The sequence below is a fragment of the Polypterus senegalus genome, chromosome 7 (genome assembly GCF_016835505.1).
Source record: "Polypterus senegalus isolate Bchr_013 chromosome 7, ASM1683550v1, whole genome shotgun sequence".
Taxonomy (NCBI): Eukaryota; Metazoa; Chordata; class Cladistia; order Polypteriformes; family Polypteridae; genus Polypterus; species Polypterus senegalus.
Genome location: NC_053160.1, coordinates 123474615 through 123500793, shown reverse-complemented (window position 1 = coordinate 123500793; position 26179 = coordinate 123474615). Strand labels below are relative to the sequence as shown.

The following is a 26179-nucleotide window of genomic DNA, read 5'->3' as shown; positions in this document are numbered from 1 at the left end:
CTCATAGTGTCATTTTGGACAAAGATTAAATATGTAGTAAGGCATTATATTTATATCTTACTACTTTTAACTAATGTTTTGGTCAGTTTAGCATTTCTATTGTTACTATATAATTGTTTTAATAATTTCACAAATGCAAGGTTAAAATATAAAAAAAAAATTCACAGCACAATATTTTCTTTTTATTCAGTTTTATTAAATGAAGGAGATCAACATCAAATATTCAAAACAGAACAAAAGAACCAAAATTTGGTACCAATGACTATACTATAACAAAACTAACTACTAAGATGAAAGTTCACAATCAAAAATTCAAAATCGAAAATACCAAACAAATTTTATGTTCCAGACAAATCCCCCCCAAAAAAGGCAAAATGGTCAAAGGTTGCGAACTGAAGCAGGTGCCTTTTATGTAGGATTCTCAGGTTACTACAGATGGAATTTAATGCAACACTTGAGAGTTCTTAATTACCAAGGTTAGGTTAAATCAGCAAGGTTTAAAGACAGAATCAAATAAAAGCATTATAATGATTAAACAAAGCTAAAATTCTTATAGATTTAAGTAGATAAATAATGTGCACATTAAGATTAATATTTAGCCTCTGTGACTTTTCCCTTTCTTGATGCACGAAATATGTGTACTTGTCCTCCATAATATGAATATGTTTTTAGGAAGAAAATGCAATAATGAAACGGATGATATATGCTACCCTATTTTAATGTAATGTTTCAAAATATAACTATTTCTGTATTCATGTCTTTTTCTAGAGTAACAACTCTCTTGGTGACTTGGAGAAGATGGCATCCTGCCTATATGAGTGTCTTTGTGAAGCAGGCTTGCAGAAGTATTTCACTCAGTTCACCAACATGGGTGTGAAGAATCCTCAGGAGCTTTCAAGAATCACCATGCTTGACTATCCACAGCTGGGTATACATGACATAAAAGACTGTACAAGACTTTTTCAGCTAGTACAGATGATAAAAGCTTTACAAGCAGATGATGGGAAAAGGGACCCAACAAGGTCTAGGTCTAATCCTTGTCGTCAACTAGACTTCAGTATCTCTCCAGAGGGAAATACAGCAACGTCTCAAGGATGCTTTATCTCTTCCTCCTTCTCCTCTTCATCCTCATCCTTAGCTTCTTCCTCCTCGTCAAAGAAAAATAAACAGAATTGCAGGAAAACCTGTCATGATCAGTACTCGCCAAGTGACAGTCTGGAAAGCAGACCAATACTAAAGGAATTGGCACAGGATGTTAATTTAAATGAACATTTTCCAAGTAGAACTTGCATGATGAGTCCTAAAGTCTCAAACAAAGTTTTGCATTTGAAGAAATTGGTACATACTACAGGATATAACTATGGTGTCCCCCATGCATCCCCCAGGTAGTAACCATTCTTAGCATAAGGTCAAGAATACTTTGAGATAATGCAGCTTATTATCAATGTTCTTTTGTTACTTTTTGCTTTAGAATTTTTAAATGGTAAACTAGGTAGGCAGCTTGTTAGTGAGATGTATCTTAAAATCCATGGTAATTGCCTATGTCGCTCTCTCTCTTTTTTTTTTTATATAACCCTCCTGCTGTTTATAGTATAAAACTGCATTTGGTAATTTTTAAATAAACTTTCCATTATGAACACTGTTTTTCAAGTTCTCCCATGAATATGTTTAGAATTGTTATAGTGTGTGTGTTTTGGGGTGGTATGTGTTAGTTCTTATTTGGGCTCAGATATTCATGAACTTTTTTTTTTGGTTATTTTTAGCTATCTGTAGTGAAGCAAATGACATCCCCTGATTTTTATAAAAGTGCATTACTTTCCAGGTGTGTTAGTTGCAATAAAAGAGAAATGAGGTTCAAATTGGACATTGTGCTACATATGTAAATACTAAAACTACTCTAATAATCATTTATCCAATTCTCATTGTTTTATATCTCTATCTCTCTATTCTGATATACCTAATCACTCAATAAATTACTATAATATTTTTTTCTATTTTTTGTTTGTCTGATATTGAGCCTTACATAGTTTTATAGTCTGTCAGGCTATCCATGCAAAGGAATGACTATCACAGTAAGCCAATTTTAATAAGAGGTATTTGGCTTTTCAGAAACTGTTGAAGTTGTATCTCTCTTACTACATACAGTGGAATTGTTACACACATTAATAAATTAAATCATAAAAAAGAGTCGCTCAAATATTATTACTAATATTAAGAGAATAATGTTTTAACATGTTCACTTAAGTCAAAAGTACTAAAAAAAGCTATTATTTGATCAACAACATGTGTCTATAGGTTTGGAAGCCAATTGGTTTTTTGATCTTTCTGTTGATTTAGGTTTGGTCTATTGAAAAAACACATGATTTTTAAATTGGTTAAATGGATTTTATTCATACAAATACTTATTTTTCAATTTCTATGAAAATTTTATTTTAGGAAAGGCAAGTCACATCAAAATCAATGTGAAGATCAAATGGAATGCCAAAAGATTCGAGTATGCATCAGGAAAAGGCCCATGGGAGTGCAAGAAGTGCATCGGGGAGAGACCGATATAATTAGCACCTTAGACAAAAAATCTGTGTTGATCCATGAAATGAAGGAAGCAGTTGATCTCACAGAATATCTCTTGCAGGTATTTTTTTTTACATTTCTAATTCCATTTAAATGTTTTAAAAGCAAATATTGACCAATTAAAGGGGCATAACAAATTAAATAACACACCCTACTCTTTTTGGACCAGTGGGCCAATATGGTTATCCTCCTCTGCTTCAAATGTAATATATACCATACACCAACATACCATTTATACAGATAAAAAGCCTGATGTTTTCAGATGTGCCTATAGAAAATTGGAGGATATGTCACAACTTTGACTTTACAAGATGATGTAGTCTTTTTTTAAAATAATATAATAATGTACTGTTTTTTTTTTTTTTTCCAGCATGAATTTCACTTTGATGAAGTCTTTGATGAAACATGTACTAATCAAGATGTATATATGAAGACAACCTTTCCCCTGATCCAACATGTTTTTAAAGGGTATGGACCCTGTTACCTCTTAATACATTTGCAAGAAGATCCATCCATCCATCCTGTACTGATTTGTCCACTTCATGGTTGTGGAGAGTGACTGTCTTGGCTTCAATGTGCCTTAAGGCAGAGACAATCCGGAATAGGATCCCAGGCCAGTACAATACTCATTCATGCCAACTTAGATTTGGTAATTAACATGTACATTTTTCTAGTATGGGAGGAAGTCCCATGAAGATATGGAGAATATTTGGCCCTGGTAGCTACTAGACGAATTCAAAACCAAGACCATGGGTCTTTAATGCACAGGGCAAAACACTATGCCACCATGCTGCCTTTCTAAACGGTCCCCTTGTTTTTAAGTAAAGAATATCATTGCATATAAATGTAATGATCTTTTTTTAATTGATGGTTGCTTTTAAACCATCTTCAACTTCTTTGCCTTATATTGAGAACCTAACTGTTATCAATCAGGATTCAGTGATTTATTTTATGATATCACCAACTAAATAATTTTACATTGAAATACAACACATTTTATATATGTGCAATAATAGACATTAAGTATGAAGTAGTGTTTTAAAGTTACAGCCAAACAGAGCAAAATTCTTCTCTTGATTCGTGGTATTAGGCCAGATTTGCAAGATGTACAAGTTATTTCAGTAAACATTCTTCACTTTTTGAGTTTTTTTTTTTTTCCTCTTACAGAGGGAAAGCTACATGTTTTGCATATGGTCAGACAGGTGCTGGAAAAACGCACACCATGATTGGGACACGGCAAAAGCCAGGGCTGTATGCATTGGCTGCAAGGGACATCTTCCAGCTGTTAGACAAATCTCAGCTATGTCAGAAATTTCATGTCTATATCAGCTTCTTTGAGATTTACTGTGGGCAGCTGTATGACCTCCTTAATAGAAAGAAACGGTATGTATATCTCCTTCTAAAAAACCTTGTCAGACCAATATAAATTTAGTATGAATATTGCAACATGATGAGCTGTTTATGTGTTGCTGGACAGAGAAAGGCACATATCTATGCCTCTGATTTTGGCACAAACAAGTGAAACAAGGCTAAAATGGAGAGCGTCAACTGTGAAAAGAAGATATTCTGAGAGTATGAAACCTGATTAATGACTAGAGGTAGTTTAGCTTTGCTAGTAAAGATAGCTATATTCTGCCTTCAGAATCTAGCAGCCCAAGTTTACATCCAGAAGCTCTGAGTGATGGGTATGTTGTGAACTAATTTCTCACTAGTGATGCATGTTTTGTATCAGTCGTGTGTTCAGTAGTACCGTCTCATCCTGAAGACAAGACATAAATACACTGGTGAGTTCCTGATTATAGTAATGGTCTTCACAAGGAATAGTGAGTAAAAGGTGTAATTCACAATTAATTTTCCTCAAAATACAAAGGTTGCCCACATTGTATCATGTAGTGCCAGTTCCTTGAGTTCTAGTACTGTAGTAACTGGGGTATACAGTGATTCACTGTGGCTTCAGAAGAAGCAGTGACTGGTATATTCCCATGCCCTAGGAATATAGGCGATGTTTAAATGCCTTGAAAAAGTGATCGTGGGAGGTGGTTTCATTTGACTTTGAAAACATTTACTTGTAGTAGCTACCCTTGCTTGGAATTTTTAGTTTAACTAGGGGTCGCAGGCTGTGAAAGTGTCTCTCTGAGAAAACCCAGGCTGAAAAGAAAATAATAACATTTGCTGTTTTGTTATCGTCTCTTTTCTGTTAGGTTTTATTTTCATAATCCTCCTTATATTTTGAAAATTGATTTTATTAGTATGTAGGATTCTTGATTCTTGCCAGTTGTCTCCATTTTAATATTATAAATTACCAATCCTTACTTTGCAGGTTGTTTGCCAGAGAAGATGGAAATCATGTTGTTCAAATTGTAGGACTACGTGAGGAAAAGGTTGCAAGTGCTGACATGCTTCTAGAGGTGAGAATGGTTTACTTACTTCCACATGTTATTTGGATTAAATTGTACTGAAGATCTTGCTGAAATAAAAATAAATAAATAAATAAAAGTAATGTTTTTGAATAAAACAAAATAGTACAAGACATTAGAAGAAGATAAAATCATTTTAATATATCAAAAGAACAAAACAAATTATTTAATTTTTATAATTGTCAATGTGCACGAGCAAATTTTATTATTATTGTAAATAATTATTACTGTAAATAGTAAAAGAAAAAAGGAAGACTTTGTTCTTGGAAAAGAACTCTTGGTTTGTTATACTGATGTAGAGAATAGGGACTGCTTTTCGCTATCATTTTTTATTGATGAGTATTTACTGCAGTGTTTTTGGAATCTGACTGTACAATTTTTATTTTGTCATACCTTTTTGCTCCTAAAATTTGGTCTTAGTTGAAGTGCGGCTTTTCTGCCTTCTAGAAGAGATTTGGCTTTTTTTTTTTAAGACTGTTAATTAAATGTAACGTTTTGTCTAAATACAGTACAAAGTGCTAAGAGTGCTAAAGTTTAAATTTAAAAAAACATTTGAATTAAATCTGCGGTGGGTTGGCACCCTGCCCAGGATTGGTTCCTGCCTTGTGCCCTGTGTTGGCTGGGATTGGCTCCAGCAGACCCCCGTGACCCTGTATTCGGATTCAGCGGGTTAGAAAATGGATGGATGGATGGATTTGAATTAAATAAAGCCAGCAGTGAAATGATTTTAGGTAAATGTCAAGGCTGTTTCGAAAAAGCTGAAGAGTTGGAGAGAATGAGAACAATAAACTTGTAGAAGAAATGAGAAACAGTGAAAGCCTAGACTCATCTTGAAATGTTTTTCCATATGCATGATGAAAAGACAGCTAATTGGAAATTTTGTTAACAAGGTAGTGTAAGGCATTTGAATGTTCCTGTCCACACTAAAAACCACATAATGAACTTCTAATGGGGCATGTTCAAATCGTAATCTAAGAGCATTTGGATACATTTTATCCTCAACTAATGGGGAAAATGTATCAGGTAGCACTAATAGTATTTGTATAAAATATATTTAGAAGATGAGAGAGGAGCAGGGTATATAATAACTTTGTAATTTTCTTTAAAAGGAGGTTGCTTGATATTTTAATTTAGCAAATATACTAGATATCCACATTTGTGAGAGATTAGATCTGTTCCAACACTTAAGTATTATTTTACTTAAATTAAGAAGGCCTCTCTTGCAGTAAATATGTAATTATAAGAACATGTAGACTAGAAGAATGTGTCAATATTTTACTGTATATAGCCTTGTGTTAAATTAGAAAAAGATTAATTATCCTGAAGTGTGAACACATTACTATCAGCAGCAGTTTGAGTGTTAATTTAAAGCTGGAAGTTTTGCAGTGTACAAAAAATATATATGTAGATTTATTGGTGAATGCTCCATATAGGGTGAAATTATAGCTAATTAAAGCTAAAGTTGCATGTCTGAGACAGTGAAGTCATGTGTGGTACCTTTATGGAATGATGTTTTCCAGTATTCTGATTAGTTTTGCATGATCACCCAGAGACTAAAAACTTATGATATGATGAAACTGGCAAGGAAAAGACACAAAGCAGCACATAATATACGGTTTTAGAAAAGAAAAAAAAACATATTAAGAAATAAGGGCAGAATATGTGAAAGAAACTATCTAGAATTCCATGGATACACACAACACCGAGTGAATCTGATGTAAAACCTCGTTTTCGTTTGTGGAATTTAAGATATATATTTTTTTTTTGCACAAAACCGTATCAATATTGATGAATTGGATTTTTGTAGCAATTGAAGAACAAATCATTTTGATGTGCTTGGAAGATAAGAAAAGGATTTTAAGTCTGCTTTATATAATAAATGGTTAAAGAGTTTTTTTTTTTGGGATGATAGTTTAGTGTTAAAACAGTGCAAATGTGTTTAAAAAAAAAATGTAACGATGGACAGATGGTGTGGATTTTCATAGCCAACTAAAGCTTTAAATAAAAAGGAATAGTGAAAAATATTGAGAGTAAAAAAAAAAAAAGATGCACAGTCCCTTGCTATCCAAACTATAACGCATTACAAATGGTTTCTACTTAAGCCATTTCAACATACATACCCTTTATCCAAAGCGGCTTGCACCATTTGAGATGCAATTAGTTACATTTCTAAACAAACCAGAGGAGGGAGGCAAGCATAATTTTTGGCAGAGCAAGTAAACTATGCTTTACTCTGGGTTTACTTCTGTTTCATACAAATGTAGTAATCATTGGATTATGTTTGAATACAGAAATAGTAAGAAAGGGAAAGGGTGTAAGGTTACAGATTTTTAAAAGTTTAAACATCACACAAAGCTTATCTTACTGTCTGTGTGATTGGTAAGAAGTGAAAGGCAGAGTTTGGATGTGAAGATGACGTAGACCTGTTCATTCTGTATCAGTGTTTCAAATCCATGAAGTAAACTCCATACCAGTGCATTACCTGTTGACAGTAGCAGATTTACAAGTTTGGCACCCCAGGAATAAATCTTTTAAGGCCCACCTACATCAGATTGCCCTTAGCTTTGACAAAGCTGCTATTGGGGGCTAAAATTTAATGTCCTTCAACTCTGAAATACACCAGTTCAAAGGAACGTTTTTGAAATTCTGAATGACAATGAGAAGGGGCATTTTTAGTCAGACTTAAACCTATCTTTGAAAATAGTCAACAAAGGTCTTTATAAACTGTAGTCTATCATGAGTTTCATTCTTGCTAGATTGGAGGTCAAATTTATTTTTTTTGTTATGGAAGACATATATTGTTACATCTCATGGCGAGTTCAGGTAGTGTGAAATTTTGTGTACTGCAGAGAGCTAGCTTAAACCTCTGATTTTAGACGCTATTTTATTTCTGGGCAGATTCCATCAGACTGAGTGGCAAAAGCAGATGGGGAACTAGAGATTTGAGTGAATATTTAAATCTGAAAAAGTGATAACCGTACAGTTAAAAGTAAATGTGTAATTGCGGCATTAAAATGTGAACTGCATTCATTCATATTACTGCCCGAGGAAATAAGTTACATCATCCTACCAGACTTGGCAACAGAAATAATTCACTCCGTATCAATTTCTTAAATTCTGAATAACTTAGAATTCTTATCACTGCAAACAGTAAAATATACTTCTATTAGCATGTTGCAATCATGGAAATTTTAGTCTAAACCTTCTCTATTCAAATTTTAATGACTTTAAATATAAACCCACAATCTGAACAGTTCTGCCCTTATCTTCTTGCCACCTACAACCCTATTACTGACAGCAGCAACTCTCTGTTATCCAAGCCAGACATTCTTATGTGTGTTTTTTGGGGGTTGGGGGTTTGTTGTTTATTTTTATTATGATATTTATTCATTATATATATTTTTAAACCTCTGCAAAATTTTAATTTCCCCTTGTGGACAAATTAAAGTATGATCTAATCTAACATAAACTACTGATTGAATCAACTTGGCTAATTACATGAGTTCTATATGTTTTTGTTGCACCATAGTTTAGTGTGTCATAGTAATAAGGAGTAGTTGTTAATGGAATATACAAGTTTCTATATTCTCTGTATGTTAAATTTTCTAGGATTTGTGTAGATTTTTCTGTTTGCTATAACATTTAAATACTTTGCTATTCAAATGTGAATTAAATGCAGTAGGACTGCATATTATAACATTTTTTTCTTTGTTGCTTTCTGCAAATCCTTCTTTATGAAATTACAAGTAATTCAGGTTTGGGTAGTTGACCTTGCACATATTTTATCATGGTCTTCAGTAATGTATTTTACAGTTCTGAAAATACCAACCATTAATTTAGCTTTTTTTTCACAAATTATATCAGATATCTCCATCCTATGAGTATTTTTACTGATACGTTAGGTGAGCTAAGTCCTTTTGGCCTGTCGTCTGGTTTAATTAATGCTCACTTCTGTTTAGCAGTTTCATAACAAGCTTCATATTATGCTGTTTTCAAGTTATGGTTCGACTAAAACATTTCTCTTTTGAAATTGTAATTTACACTTGTTTTTTTTTTTTTTTTAATGAGAAAAAGATGAAGAGCCTAGAATTGTTTTATCATTTTCTGTTTCCAGAATATTGTTAAGTAGTTATTCCGAGGGTGTCAATATTTGCAAATATTTGAGTGAAGTTAACAATCCACTTACATATTTGTCTTGGTGTAGTGTTTGAACAAGGTATTCAAGATTTGGCCACATAAATTCTTTGACATCAAGGGAAGTTAAACTTAAGCAAATGTATTCCACACAGTTTATTATATAATTCAACATCCTTTTAGCTACCTTAAATCGTCATATACACTGTGAAACCCAAGAGTGCGTGCAGTCTCCCTATCCCTGACACAGACAGGACAGCAATTGCCACACAGCACACAATTTTATTTACAGTTTCCAGCACACACAGTAAAACACTACATTGTCCCTTTTGCTGTCAGTCCTTCCACTTCCACTCCTCCTCAGGCTTTGTCCTCTTCCTCCTGACACTGGCCATCAACTTCTGGTGACTGGCACCTTTTTATAGGGCACCCGGAAGGACCCCAGGTGCCCAACGAGCTTCTTCTGGCCAGGAAGTGCAGCCAAACAGGGCCCTGAAAGCATCCATGCACACCCTGGCGGTGATCACGGGCCCCAGCAGGGTTGAGCTCTCCTGCTCATGACCCGTGGCCCTGCTGGAAACCAAGGGGATTGCCAGCTGTCCTGGAAATACTCTCTCCCCCTGTTCTTTCACTTTCTGCTTGAGGACCATAAGTCAACTGATTAAGAAAAAAAAAATCACAGTTTCTTGATTTTAAACAATAATGCCATGGTCTACTTCTTAAACTTCTAAATCTATTGTACTTAATGGCCAGCATGCCATAGTGTACAGTATCAAAAGTCAAAGTGTGTAATTGCTGTTATCATAACAGGTCACTATTTTACTTAATAAGTTATCATTAGCTATCTTTGTGTTTTGTACTTTTTATAGTATTTAGTAATTTCAGAAGATTCCATATTTAATGTTTCTGTGTGTGGGTGTGTATATAAGGTTTTGAACTCTACTTAGTAAATGTCTTGTCAGATTGATTAATTTGATTTTAGTCATTGTGGTCAAAAGTCTGAATAGTTTTTATTCTGTTATCAGCTATTGATGAACAACTGTATATTACTGTTCTTTGTATTATATGTATGTATGTTATTGTTTAGTAGATGATACTGGATGCAACATTGCTGATTCCAAATAAATAATTTCAGGCTTGGATGACTGATATAATGAGTCTTCATATTTTTATATAGGTCATATGGTTTTTATTCAGAGCTTTCTTTTTTCTTGGAGGCTTCATACTTGCTGTCAGATCAGGTGTTTTTAATATTTCTTTAGGGTAACTGCAACTGAACATGCCTGTGCACTGTGCTAGACAGGCAATCTATCTATATTGAGTTCTTGTTTTAAACAATTTGTTACCAGGATGGACTCCAGCTTCTCTTGACCAAGAATTAACTTTCAGCCTCATTGAATTCATTTACTTTTTATACTGAGTTAATTAAAGGCAATAGTTCTGCTCCAGGAAAATGTTACCTGGCTTACAAATTCCTAAGCTCATGCTGACTGAGAGAATGTTTCATTTTAGGCAATTTCGTGGGGAAACCAAGAACGCAGCAGAGGTGCTAGTGGAGTGAACACAGACTCCTCGCGCTCCCATGGCATTATTCAGATCCAGATAAAGGATCTTGCACGAAGAGTATTTGGAAGGTAATTGTAATGATTATTGTAGAGTTTTTTTTTTCACAGAATAAAAATTTGCACAATTATAAGAAATGTTATAAATTTTATAGTGCTGCTGTATAGACGTGAGTGTGCATCAATTTGAATTTGATGGACTAAGATGGGTTATAGGGTCTTTACGTAGCTTTTAAAGTCTCACATATATGGCAAAACCTGACCAAGCATGAAATCTGACTGAGGTGTATCCATTTCAATTGAAGATTATTAAGATGATGCTTCATCTTGTTTGAAGTCCACCTCTGGTAAATTCAGTTAATTGGACACTATTAAGAAAGGCACATACCTGTCTAAGATCCTACAGTTGATGATGTGTTTTAGAGCAAAAATAAAACCATGAGGTAGAGGTAAATGCCCAAACAGCTTAGACACATGGTTGTGTTGAGACACAGATCCTAGGAGGGCGCAGAATTTCTTTTTTTTTTTTTTTTGCAGTATTGAATGATCCCAAGGGTTCAGTGACCAACCTTAATTCTTAAAGGAATGAAGTTTTGAACAACTATGACTCTTCCTACACCTAGCTGCCTGGCTAAACTGAGCAATTGGGGGAGAGGGCCTTAGTAAGAGAGATGACCAAGAACCCAATGGTCACTCTGGTTGAGCTACGAGAGACTTCCTAAAGGATAACCATCACTACAACACTCCAATAATTTGGGCTTTGTGGCAGTGTGGCCAGATGACACATGAACACCTTCTTGGAGTTTGTAAAAAGGCACTGAAGGAATCTTGAACTATTGAAAAACAAGTTTCTGTGTTCTGGTAAAACCAAGATTTAACTTTGTGGCCTAGAGTCTAAGCATCCTGTCTGGAAGAAACCAGGCTTTGTTCATCAACTGTGTAATACCATTCCACCAATTAAGCATGTTGAGTGCAGCATTATGCTGTGGGGTTGTATTTCATTGGTAGGGACTGGGAGACTAGTCTGTATTGAGGGAAAGCTGAACAAAGCAAAGTACAGAGATGTCCTTAATGGAAACATGGTACAGAGCATTCCACCTCAGACTGGGCCAAAGGTTCAAGTTCCAACAGGACAAAAATCTTAAGCACAAAGCAAAGACAACACAGGAGCCCAGCCAAAGTCCAGACTTGAATCCAATGGAACACCTGTGAAAAGACCTGAACATAAGTCTCCATTGACCGTTTTCATCCAGCTTGACACAGCTTGAGAGGATCTAAAGAAGACTGGCAGAAAATCCCCAAATACAGTTATGATTTTGGCCTAAGGCTGCAACATTACAAAATGAGTTTTTTTTTTTTTATAAAAAAAAAAAAAAGGAATGGGTTTCAAAACTTTCTGAAGGCACTGTATACTTTTTAAATGGTTAACTTTTTATGAAAGTGATAAGGTTTTTGTAATTTAATTGACAAGAGAAAGACATGAATGAGGCAGGAGAATTAAGCTTTGCTGCATTTAATGTGGAATATGTCTATTTAAAACAGTAAAATATATTCTCTGAATTATTATATTTCATCTGTAGGATTTCTTTCATTGACTTGGCGGGCAGTGAACGTGCAGCAGATACCAGAGACCCTGATAAAGTGACCAAGATGGAAGGAGCTGAAATTAATCAAAGTCTTCTTGCTGTATGTTACTATAATTGTTTTTTAAAACATAAAATAAGATGCTGAACAGATTATTCAAAATGTTATACTAAGGAGAAATATTTGCATTATATCGTTACTGGAAACTCGACAGCTGCACAGTCTTTTTGCAAACAGTTGTTTCTAGCTGTTCCCAAAAATGGTTGATAGGGCTGAGACCCAGACATTGTGCAGGCTGTTGAATATATGAATATATGTCACAATCCTGGAACCATTCAGTGATAATACATGCCTTATGATATAGTGAATAATCATACTTGAAGTGTTCTTATTAGTTGGAGTAAACTGCAGCCATGAAAGGCTGAACTTGTTTATCTGTTCCTTCCTGTTTTACACTGGCTGTTAGGTACCCTAATGTGCTTCAGGAAATCATTCCCCATTCCAGCACATTACCATTACTAGCCTGAACTGTTGACACCAAAGAGGGTGGCTACAAGGGCTCAGTTGTCTTTCTTCAAATACTGATTCTTCCAAGTTATGTAAATCAATTTTTTTCGACTCCTCAGTTGTCTAGTTTTGATGCTTTTTTACCGACTAGAAACATGTTTTCTTGGTTTTCACCAGTAACCTCAATACCATGAGTGGTTAGTGCTAGGTGAAATAGTGTTAGGACGACTTAGAGTTGGCCTTATTCACAATAACAAAGCATATTTGATATTTATTAATCTTGATCAATGTCACTAATAATTCCTGAATTGATTTCATTACCCCTTGTTAATATAACTACTGTATTGTCAGTATATAAACAAACAGAACTGAAAGAAGTATTTTGGTTATAGCTAGTATGTTTAATCAGCATACTTAAGCTAAAACATATCATTAAGTGAAAAAATGGTGAGTTCCTTCCGCATAAAATAGTGTGTTGTATCAAGTCACCACAGTTGTGCTCTGGTTGAATGATGACTGACAACCTGTTCTGGGGTGATTTGTTGTCTGGAGACTGGGAGGAATGACAGGACTTCCTCTTGTTTCAAAACACGAACAGAAACCTTAGTGGAGCTGAAAGGCTACCCTCTTCTCCATAGTAAGGTCATTACAATATGTCTCCATAAGGCACTTGCCAGTTTCAGATGTTTGACAATGTATATATATTACAAATATTTAACCTTTATAGTATTACTGCACACAAAAAAATGATACGGTGCCTTCCCTAATGTTTTGGACAAAGAGACCCATTTTTGCCTTGATTTTATTTGCATACACTTCAGTCAGGGTACCATAATTTTCTGTACAATTGACATCACTTGTGTTTGAGATTACACGGGTGTATTCCATTCCTGGATTAGTGCACACAGAACATACAGTACCTAGGCTTGGTTCTACCTACAGACCTACATTGTTCAACATGAGGACAAGAACTGTGCCAATGAAAGTTAAAGTAGCCATTGTAAGGCTGAAAAATAAGAATAAAACCATTAGACACATCTATCAAATGTTAGGATTATGTAAATCAACTGTCTGGAATATCATTAAGAATAAAAAAGACACTGGTGAGCTTAGCAAAGAGACTGGTAGGCTGAGGGAAACCTCCACTGCTGATGACAGAAGAATCCTCACTATGGTGGAAAAAAAACGGTTGTCCAACAGACAGTCTTCAGATGGCAGATGTGTATGTGTCAGAGACTACTATTTACAATACACTTCATGCACAGAAGAGGCCATTCTGCAGATTGCAAACCATAAGTTAGCCACAAAAACAGAATAGCCATAGTACATTTTGTGAAAAAGAACTTAAAAGAGCTTGTATAATTCTGGGAAACAGTTTTGTGGACAGACAAGACAGGGATTAACCCGTATCGGAGTGATGGCAAGAGCAAAGTGTGAAGATGACAAGGAACTACCCAAGATCCAAAGCATACCACCTATTATGGTAAACTTAGTGGTTGGGGGTATTATGGCTCCCACAGGTACTGGCACACTTATGTTTATTGATGATGTAACAGTTGACAGCAATTGCACAAAGAATTGTGAGGTGTATAGAAACATTTTATTTGCTAAAGTTCCAGTAAATGTCTCCAAACTCATTGGAAAATTCTTGAAAGGCCTAGCCAGTCACCTAGTTTAAATCCAATTGAGCATGCCTTCTGTATGCTGAAGAAATAACAAGCAGAAGCTGAAGATGGCTGCATTAGATGCTTGGCAGAGCATCATCAGAGAAGATACTCAGCACCTGGTCATGCCTTTGAATTGCAGACTTCAAACAGTCATTGCATGCAAAGGATTTACAACAAATTACTAAATATGACTGCTTTAATATTCCTAACATTGCTGTATCTGAAAAATGATGATGGTGTCCTGAAATGGGGTACCATGTATAAAACTTTTTTGTAATTTCCACATGGTGTGACCAAAATGTATGCAAGTATCCTTTAAATTAAAGGTCTGCAATGTGCATTTTACTCATGTCTAAATTGTTTGTTTTGTAATTTTAAACTGTGAAGCAGAAGGGTAAATCAAGGAAAAATTGAAATGTCACAAACATTATTGAGGACACTGTATGTGAATAGAAAAACTGAACAAAAACAAATTGCAAATGCTTTGGTGTGTGATGTGTGCAACCTTGCATTTTCTGTTTGTTATACTGTTTTACATCTGCATCCTGTCTTACTTTGTAAAAAAAACTAATGTAGCTTGTGCAATTTAAAAAAAAATTAGATTCATTGTGGTGGGGTTTTATAATGAGCATCCACATTGAAATTTGCAAATTAAAGATACATTCAAGTTGAGTGTTTATAAGCTAAAAATGTTGCTGACACACAGTAAGTTTGGATTATTGCAACTTTGTGTTTAATAACAGCTATCTTGTTTTTTATTTAGTTGAAAGAGTGCATTCGGGCCCTTGACCAGGAGCATACTCACACACCCTTCAGACAGAGCAAACTCACCCAGGTAAATATGTGGTGATGGTGATCATAGCAGTGATTATAGGCACATGTTTTTAATAAATGTGTTTTCATGTATTGGCTGCCCTGATTGATTATTGTTATGACCAATTTTCTGTGATGAATAATTTCAAATTTGTTTATTGAAATTTTTTAATCCTCATTCTTAATGAATAGTTTTAGTTGTATTTTAAAGTTACCTTTTGCAGATTGTTTCAGCTTAAAATGTCTGTGTTTTGATGGGTAGTTTTGCTGTGACTGATGAAAAAAAAATGCTAATTTGAATTGAACCTGCTCACATCATCTCTCTCTGTCTCTCTCTATTTTGTACTTTCTTTGCCTTTCACTGTCTGTTTTGTGTATATATATATATATATATATATATATATATATATATATATATATATATATATATATATATATATATATATAATACACACACACATATATATATATCTATACTAATAAAAGGCAAAGCACTCACTCACTCACTGACTCATCACTAATTCTCCAACTTCCCGTGTGGGTAGAAGGCTGAAATTTGGCAGGTTCATTTCTTACAGCTTCCTTACAAAGGTTGGGCAGGTTTTATATCGAAATTCTACGCGTAATGGTCATAACTGGAAGCAGTTTTTCTCCATTTACTGTAATGGAGATGAGCTTCAACGCCGTGGGGAGTTTCGTGTGACATCATCACGCCTCCCACGTACAGTACATAAAAAACCAGGAAGACCTCAAAAAAGCGCTGAAGAAAACATGCATTATATAATTGAGAAGGCAGCGAAACAATAAGAAGCGAGCGAGTGACATATACAACCATATTCATGAGTTCTGCTATTTCGGAAACAAAGCACGATGTAAACCTACACTTTAAATTAAGTTCATAGACAGGCTGCCGCTGGCGTTTGTAATTTAGTGCCTGCCCATATAAGGCCGTCCGTCAGCGGCAATCCAATAGCAAACTGCCACTAAATATTCACGGGTTAAGGACTGTGCTTATGCAGAGGAAGATGAGATGGTCAGGGTGGTGTTTGGCACAAATTCAGCGAAACTGCGAGAGAAAGTTTTAAGTGCCAGGACTAAGGTAACATTAAATACAGCCATGGACATAGCACGAGATGGCACCAGCACAGCTGGGAACCTTCGATGCATGTACACAGAGTGGCTCACGTGAACTGACGCAGTGCACAGATAAAAAGCAACAGTTCCAAAGAGCGCTGAACAAAAAACAAATTACACAATTGAAAAGGCAGCAAAAAATATGAAGCGTCTGATAAATACAAGCATATTCATAAATCCAACTACTGCGGAAACAAAGCACACGTTGGAAAAAGTCAATGTCCCGCTAAAGGAAGACAGTGTAAAAACCCGTGCATGCAGTGTGTCAGGTCTCAGATAAAGAAGAAGACGAGCTGTTTATTGATGCAGTAAGAAACGAATCGATGAATGAAACCTGTCATCTTTACAACGATTGACAAACACGGAATGTAACTTGAACACAACACATTCTACAAATACGAACCTGATTGAAAGAAATAATGATAATCAAACCCTTGATGACAGCAACACTCACAAAACAAATACTGTATATTGACAGTCATGTTACGTTATTTTTAAAATGTTCCCTTTTTCTTTTTCTAGCTATTTTAACACACTACTTCTCCGCTGCGATACGCGGGTATATATATGTATATATATATATATATATATATATATATATATATATATATATATATATATATATATATATATATCGATCTACATACTCGAATAATGGATACTTTATTAGCCATCAATGATTGTTTTGGTAAAGCCATACTCAGTGTATTCATTAGATGAGCGGTAAAAAGTAAGAGCGAGGGAGGATGACTTATTGAGGCATGCAGGCTGTAGTGGCGTCAACTCTATCTGAATTGCGATCACATTTGAAAAAATATATCTTTTCAAGTTCTATTTAGTCCATATGTGTCAAACTCAAGGGCAGCGGGCCACATCCGCCCGCGTGTAATTATATCCGCCCGAGATCATTTTATATACTGTATTATTGTTATTAATGGCCGGGTATATGAAGCGCTGGTAACACAATAAACTACAGATCCCATAATGCAGCGCTTCAGCTGCCTTGCCAACACTTACGCGTTAATCAAGTGTAGCTTATGATGCTGCAAGTTATTGCGAAGCTAGCTCACACGATGCTGAAGAGAAAAGTTGATTCTGAAAATAGAGCCTTTAAAAACCGATGGGAGGCTGAGTATATGTTTACTGAACCCGTGTGTCTCATTTGTGGAGCTAATGTGGCTGTAATTACAGAATTTAATCTAAGGCGGCACTATGAGACAAAACATCAGGGTAACCTGAATGCAATGCAGAAGATACAGAAAGCAGAAGAATTAAATAAGAATCTGACACTTCAGCGGACGTTTTACCGTGCACAATCACAAAGTGATTTCAAGTGAAGCTGCTTTTATGGGAGACACAAATGCACCAGTGCAACTTTCCCCTCTTTCCCTGTTGCCAAGTAATGTTAAACCAAGTCGTCACTACGGTGTTCCCAAATATGCACTTTGCTGATAAACTGGCGCACTGAGTTTGCACGGCGCTTTGGTGACTTTGAAGAACAAAAAAAGTCCGTCTACATGCGGCTCGAACCTTGTGCATGTTTGGTAGCACATATCTGTGTGAGAAGCTCTTCTCAGTGATAAAGACTAACAAAACAGCACACAGGAGTCGCCTCACTGATGAGCACCTGCAATCCATCCTGAGAATCTCCACAACACAGAACCTCACAGCAAACAGAAACGAACTTGTGGCCAAAAAAAGATGCCAGGCGTCCAGCTCTAAAATGACATATGAGCAAAGACAACTGAATGATTTGATTTGTTATTGCTGAAAGGAACACATTTTATTTATATTTCCAGGTTTTGTTATGCAGCATGTTCATATTTGAATTTGTATAATTTTGACAGGATATATTTTTATGGAGAGCAAAATCTTTTGGGATATTTAAAATCTAAGTTTATTTTTATATAAAATTACATAAGAGTAAAGAAATTTGAATGTTTGTTCTTTTAACGTTTACTTTATTTCTAACTTATATAATTTAGACAGGATATATTTTTATGGTGAGCAAAATATTATAAGTTGTTTAAGGTTTGAGTTGATTTATTCACGAATAATATTCCTGTCTGTTTTTACCATTCCTACCAAAGATATTTCTGTCGACTAAATAAAAATTCCTTCTATTTAAAATTTAAATAGAACTTGAACAAATACGATAGTTCATAATATCCACGCTGACTTGCACGTAAGAGCGGGAGTTATCCGTTTTAACAAGCAGCGTATTGCACTGATACGAAATAGCTGTGTGTGTATATATGTAGATATGTATGTATATGTATATATATATATATGTGTGTGTGTGTGTGTGTGTAAATATAAATATATAACATATATATATATATATATATATATATGACAGCAACACTCATCACTCACAACATTGACAATCATGTTACGTTATTTTCAAAATGTTTCCTTTTCTTTTTCATTGCTTTTTTAACACACTACTTCTCCGCTGCGAAGCGCGGGTATTTTGCTAGTGTATATATATATATATACATACATCCAGTGGTGTGAAAAACTATTTGCCCCCTTCCTGATTTCTTATCCTTTTGCATGTTTGTCATACAAAATGTTTCTGATCATCAAACACATCTAACCATTAGTCAAATATAACATGTGTTATTCCACATTTGTGAAGCCACAACACGCACAACCTTGAGGCGGATGGGCAACAACAGCAGAAGAACCCACCGGGTACCACTCATCTCCACTAGAAATAGGAAAAAGAGGCTTCAATTTGCACAAGCTCACCAAAATTGGACAGTTGAAGACTGGAAAAATGTTGCCTGGTCTGATGAGTCTCGATTTCTGTTGAGACATTCAAATGGTAGAGTCAGAATTTGGCGTAAACAGAATGAGAACATGGATCCATCATGCCTTGTTACCACTGTGTAGGCTGGTGGTGGTGGTGTAATGGTGTGGGGGATGTTTTCTTGGCACACTTTAGGCCCCTTAGTGCCATTTGGGCATTGTTTAAATGCCACGGGCTACCTGAGCATTGTTTCTGACCATGTCCATCCCTTCATGACCACCATGTACCCATCCTCTGATGGCTACTTCCAGCAGGATAATGCACCATGTCACAAAGCTCGAATCATTTCAAATTGGTTTCTTGAACATGACAATGAGTTAACTGTACTAAAATGGCCCTCACAGTCACCAGATCTCAACCCAATAGAGCATCTTTGGGATGTGGTGGAATGGGAGCTTCGTGCCCTGGATGTGCATCCCACAAATCTCCATCAACTGCAAGATGCTATCCTATCAATATAGCAATATAGGCCAACATTTCTAAAGAATGCTTTCAGCATCTTGTTGAATCAATGCCACGTAGAATTAAGGCAGTTCTGAAGTCGAAAGGGGGTCAGACACTGTATTAGTATGGTGTTCCTAAGAATCCTTTAGGTGAGTGTGTGTGTATATATAGATAGATAGATATAGATAGATAGATATATAGATATATATATATATAGATAGATAATTCGCAGCAGAGAAGTAGTGTGTTAAAGAAGTTATGAAAAAGAAAAGGGAACATTTTAAAAATAACATGATTGTCAATATACAGTAATTGTTTTGTGAGTGTTGCTGTCATCAAGGATTTGATTATCATTATTTCTTTCAATCAGGGTCGTATTTGTACGATGTGTTGTGTTCAAGTTACATTCCGTGTTTGTCAATCGTTGTAAAGATAAGAGGTTTCATTCATCGATTCGTTTCTTACTGCATCAATAAACCACTCGTCTTCCTCTTTATCTGAGATGTAACACACTGCATGCACAGGTTTTTTTTTTTCCACTGTCTTCCTTTAGCGGGACATTGACTTTTTCCACCGTGTGCTTTGTTTCCGCAGTAGCTGCACTTATAAATATGCTTGTATGTATCAGACGCTTCATATTTTTTTACTGCCTTCTCAATTGTGTAATTCGGTTTTTGTTCAGCACTCTTTGGAACTGTTGCTTTTTGTCTGTGCACTGCGTCAGTTCACGTGAGCCGCTTGGTGTTCATGCATCGAAGGTTCCCAGCTGTGCTGGTGCCATCTCGTGTGATGTCCATGGCTGTATGTAATGTTAGCTAAGACTCGGCACTTAAAAGTTTCTCTCCCAGTTTCACTGAGTTTGTGCCAAACGCCACCCTGACCATCTCACCTTCCTCTGCATAACAACAGTCCTTCACCCGTGAATATTTAGCGGTAGTGTTTCTATTGGATTGCCGCTGACGGATGGTCTTGTATGGGAAGGCATTAAATTACAAACGCCAGTGGCAGCCTGTCTATGAACTTAATTTAAACTTGAGGTTTACACCGTGCTTTGTTTCCGAAGTAGCAGCACTCATGAATATGGATGTATATGTCAGTCACTCGCTTCTTATTGTTTCGCTGCCTTCTCAATTGTATAACGCATGTTTTCTTCAGCGCTTTTTTGAGCTTTTCCAGGTTTTCTACGTACTGCGTTGATAGTCAGTTCACGTGATTATGTGGGAGGCGTGATGGTCACATGAAACTCCGCCCCCCACGGCCATCCAGCTCAACTCCATTACAGTATATGGAGAAAAATAGCTTCCAGTTATGACCATTACGCGTAGAATTTCGAAATGAAACCTGCCCAACTTTTGTAAGTAAGCTGTAAGGAATGAGCCTGCCAAATTTCAGCCTTCTACCTACACGGGAAGTTTGAGAATTAGTGATGAGTCAGTCAGTCAGTGAGTGAGTGAGGGCTTTGCCTTTTATTAGTATAGATTATATTATATATATGTATATTATATTTATGTTATATATATATATATATATATAATATATATATATATATATATATATATATATATATATATATATATATATATATATATATAATTAGTATTGGGCAGCAAATATATCTTTAATCGTGACTAATCGCATGACTGTCATAACAACAATCACATTATGTGAAAAATGAAATAATGAACTGAAAAGTGTATTTGGTTTGTAAACACTTTAAACAAATAAGGTGCTTTTTAACAGCAGCATTCCCTTTACATAGTAGCAGTTAAAATATTTCTTGTAAAACTCAACTTAAACATTTAAAGAAATCAAATATATAACCAAAACTATTTGCTATTGCCAGAGCATTAACGTTTTATCTGGTTTGTTATGGAAAAACAAATTACCCTCAGAGGCAATATTATAACATGCACCTTCTGAGCAACAGCAAGTTAACATTTCGAAATTTGTTTTTTTTTTTTTTTATCTGAACAGATACCAGCAGAAACATTTTCTTTTATCAGGGAGCAGCATAAATAGTCTATGTTCAGTAGCAACTCTTTGAGGGCTAATATTTTCTTCAAGAAACTCAGTTTTCTGAAAAGTGCACAAAGCAATGTTTTCACACATAAATCAACCTAAAACGTCTATTGCTGCCTATTGTGCCTGCTGTTGGCGTCTATTTGCCTACACTGGACAATCGTATCTCCTCTCCCTGCTCCTTATCCCTAATTACACACCACTTCATGAGACCTTCAGTGAGAATGGTGAAAGTTTGGCCTGAAGAGGCAGACTCTGCTTTACAGCAGAAGTTTAAGTACACAGACTGGAGCTTGTTTGCCACCAAGGCCAATTGGGACTCAGAACTGGACATTGAAAGGTACACCTCTTCTGTCCTAGATTAAGTCATTACAAGTATTAAAGAAATCACAGTGCATAAACAGATTAAGACCTTCCCTAATCAGAAGCCTTGTATGAATAGAGTGGTTAGACTCCTGCTAAAAACATGCAACACTGAGATTGCTGCATCGCATCCTGGGCAAACCAGGAAAAGGGCATCAGGAGAGCCAAACAGAAATACAAGCAACAAAGTGAGAATCATTTCAAAAACTCCGACCCCAAACGTATGTGGCTAGGCATCCACACCATCACAGAATACAGGAAGGTGAATACAACCTCAACAGCAAGTAAAGTCTTGCTTCTTGAGGTTAACAACTTTTGTGCTGGTTTTGATTACGATAATAAAACAATTGCAACCAACAACTGTCCCTCCCCCAGAAAATCAGCCCTTCAGAATTCTCACCTCCATTGTACAACCTGCACTGAGCAAAGTAATTGCATGCAGGGCTCCTCGTCCTGATGGCTTACTTGAGGTATGTAGTGATTTGGAAATTGTATAAAGAGAAGTGCCTTAAAGATTAAATAGGCTGAAATCTAACACATCACCAGGATCAGATACTGTAATTGTTTTGATTGGGTGCTTAAAGAGGTTGGTGAATGAATACATAAACCCTTAAAGCATTTTTTTAGAAAGTCACTGTGTAATGGGGTATTTCCTAAGGACCTGAAAATAGCAAATATTATCACATTTTATAAAAAGGATCATCCGGTAGGTTCAAAGTAACTATAGGCCAGTAACCTTAACTGTTCCTTTCAATAATTTGTTCATGATGAAAGTTAAGGAAAAGACTGAGCAGCACATGGGAAGAACAGTGTAAGATTGTTAGAGGACAATCAACATGGGTTCAGACTAGGGTCCAACCAATATGGATTTTTTTTTATTAAGACCAATAGCATAATGATTACATAAGATTACAGGAAATACTGTAAACACCTTTTTAAGGGATTAACAAATTAATCGGCATATAAAATAAATATTTTATTAATCCCAAGGGGTAATTCACATACTCCAGCAACAACAACATTTATTTATATAGCACATTTTCATACAAAAATGTAGCTCAAAGTGCTTTACATAATGAAGAATAGAAAAATAAGACACAGTAAGAAAAATGAGTCAACATTAATTAACATAGAATAAGAGTAAGGTCTGATGGCCAGGGAGGACAGAAAAAACAAAATACTCCAGACGGTTGGAGAAAAAAATAAAATCTGCAGGGATTCGGGACCATGAGACCGCTCAGTCCCCTCTGGGCATTCTACCTCACATAAATGAAGCAATCCTCTTTGTATTTAGGGTTCACACGGAAGGACTTGATGATGATGGTCATGCAGACTTCTGGTTTTTAGTCCATCAATGTAGGGACATCATGATACTTTGAGTAGGTTGTGGTGGTGCAGGCTGCCACCACAAAGAAACTGGAAAAAGAAGTAGAAGAGAGAGTATGGGTCAGTACGGATTTTAGAGCCACCATGAATAGTTATTATAATGAATTGAATACACTGAGTTTCAGGATTCGATTAAAGTGAAGTTATAAAAAGGCCATGTTAAAGTAATGTGTTTTCAGCAGTTTTTATTAAAGTGCTCCACTGTATTAGCCTGGCGAATTCCTATTGGCAGGCTATTCCAGATTTTAGGTGCATAACAGCAGGAAGCCGCCTCACCACTTCTTTTAAGTTTTGCTTTTGGAATTCTAAGGAGACACTAATTTGAGGATCGAAGGTTACGATTTGGAATATAATGTGTCAGGCATTCCGATATATAAGATGGAGCGAGATTATTTAAGGCTTTATAAACCATAAGCAGTATTTTAAAGTCAATCCTGAATGACACAAGTAACCAGTGTAGTGACATCAAAACTGGAGAAATGTGTTCGGATTTTCTTTTCCTAATTAGGATTCTAGCAGCTGCATTCTGCACTTGTTGCAAACGATTTATGTCTTTTTTGGGTAGTCCTGAGAGGAGTGCGTTACAGTAATCTAGTCGGCTGAAAATAAAAGCGTGAATTAATTTCTCCGCATCTTTCAAGGATATAAAAGGTGTAACTTTTGCTATGTTTCTTAAGTGAAAAAATGCTGTCCTAGTGGTCTGATGCATATGCGATTTTAAAATTCAGGTTACAGTCAACAGTTACCCCTAAGATTTTTACTTCGGTCTTGTCTTTTAATCCTAATGCATCAAGTTTATTTCTGATAACCTCATTGAATCCATTATTACAAATCACTAAAATTTCAGTTTTCTCTTTATTTAACTTGAGAAAATTACTATTCATCCATTCAGAAATACAAGTAAGACATTGTGTTAGTGAATTGAGAGAGTCATTGTCATCAGGTGCTATTGATAAGTACAGCTGTGTGTCATCAGCATAGCTGTGGTAACTCACGTTGTGCCCTGAGATAATCTGACCTAACGGAAGCATATAGGTTGAGAAGAGCAGCGGACCCAGGATAGAGCCTTGTGGAACACCATATAGGATATCATGTGTCTTTGAGTTAAAATTACCACAACTAACAAAGAATTTTCTCCCTGCCAGGTAGGATTCAAACTAATTTAAGACACTGCCAGAGAGGCCCACCCATTGACTAAGGCGATTTCTAAGAATATGTGATCAATGGTGTCAAATGCGGCACTCAGATCGAGGAGGATGAGAACAGATAAATGGCTTCTGTCTGCATTTCCCCGCAAGTCATTTACAACTTTAATGAGTGCTGTGATTTGTTCTAAATCCTGACTGACATTTATCAAAAATAGCAGGTTTATTAAGGTGGTCATTTAACTGCATAATGACTGCCTTCTCTAGAATTTTACTTAAGAAGGGCAGGTTAGAGATGGGTCTAAAATTTTCAAAAGCAATGGGGTCAAGATTATTTTTCTTGAGTAGGGGTTTAACTACAGCAGTCTTAAGACAGTCTGGGAAGATCCCTGTATTTAATGATGAATTTACTATGTCAAGAATACTATCAATAAGCAAGCCTGATACAGCGGCATAGTGATAAAAAACAATATTAAATTAGAGTGACAAAAATGCAGAAATATCTGACAATAACTTTGTATAATGTTAATGTTTACCCCCCAGGGTGGAATTGAAGAGTTGCATAGTGTTGGGAAGGAACAATCTCCTCAGTCTGTCAGTGGAGCAGGACAGTGACGGCAGTCTGTCACTGAAGCTGCTTCTCTCTCTGGAGATGATACTGTTTAGTGGATGCAGTGAATTCTCCATGATTGACAGGAGCCTGCTCAGTGCCCGTCGCTCTGCCACGGATGTCAAACTGTCCATCGCCGTGCTTACAATAGTGCCTGCCTTCCTCCCCAGTTTGTCCAGGCGTGTGGCGTCCCTCTTCTTTATGCTACCTCCCCAGCACACCACCGCGTAGAAGAGTGCGCTCACCACAACCGTCTGATAGAACATCTGCAGCATCTTATTGCAGATGTTGAAAGATGCCAGCCTTCTAAGGAAGTATAGTCGGCTCTGTCCTTTCTTGCACAGGGCATCAGTATTGGCAGTCCAGTCCAATTTATCATCCAGCTGCACTCCCAGGTATTTATAGGTCTGCACACAGTCACCTCTGATGATCATGGTGTCCAGGAGGGGCGAGTTTTATTGAAAGTCTGATGTATATAGGCTGAACAGGACCAGAGAAAGTAAAGTCCCCTGCGGTGCTCCCGTGTTGCTGACCACAATGTGAGACCTGCAGTTCCCGAGACACACATACTGAGGTCTGTTTGTAAGATAGTACATGATCCATGTCACCAGGTATGAATCTGCTCCCATCTCTGTCAGCTTGTCTCCAAGGAGCAGAGCTTGGATGGTGTTGAAGTTGCTAGAGAAGTCCAGAAACCTAATTCTTACAGCACCACTGCCTCTGTCCAAGTGGGAGAGGGATTGGTGTAGCATATAGATGATGGCATCCTCTGCTCCCACATTCTCCTGGTATGCAAACCACAGAGGGTTGAGGGCGTGGCGGACCTGTGGCCTCAGGTGGTGAAGCAGCAGCCGCTCCATGGTCTTCATCACATGTGACGTCGGAGCGACAGGCCGGAAGTCATTCAGCTCACTAGGACATGATGATACCTTTGGGACTGGGACAATGCAAGATGTTTTCCAAAGCCTCGGGACTCTCCCCTGTTCCAGGCTCAGGTTGAAGATGCAC

General features: G+C 36.4%; 1 protein-coding gene across 1 annotated transcript in view; it reads left to right on the top strand.

The window, feature by feature from the left end:
* Positions 1 to 26179, top strand: part of LOC120532067 (kinesin-like protein KIF24) — an 81814-nt gene that overhangs the window by 21295 nt on the left and 34340 nt on the right. The window contains exons 2-9 of the mRNA XM_039757975.1: positions 769 to 1385; positions 2437 to 2632; positions 2942 to 3039; positions 3739 to 3954; positions 4892 to 4979; positions 10635 to 10756; positions 12265 to 12370; positions 15206 to 15277. Coding sequence (XP_039613909.1) covers positions 799 to 1385; positions 2437 to 2632; positions 2942 to 3039; positions 3739 to 3954; positions 4892 to 4979; positions 10635 to 10756; positions 12265 to 12370; positions 15206 to 15277 — 1485 coding nt within the window. The 5' untranslated portion in view covers positions 769 to 798. The remainder of the gene's footprint in view (positions 1 to 768; positions 1386 to 2436; positions 2633 to 2941; positions 3040 to 3738; positions 3955 to 4891; positions 4980 to 10634; positions 10757 to 12264; positions 12371 to 15205; positions 15278 to 26179) is intronic.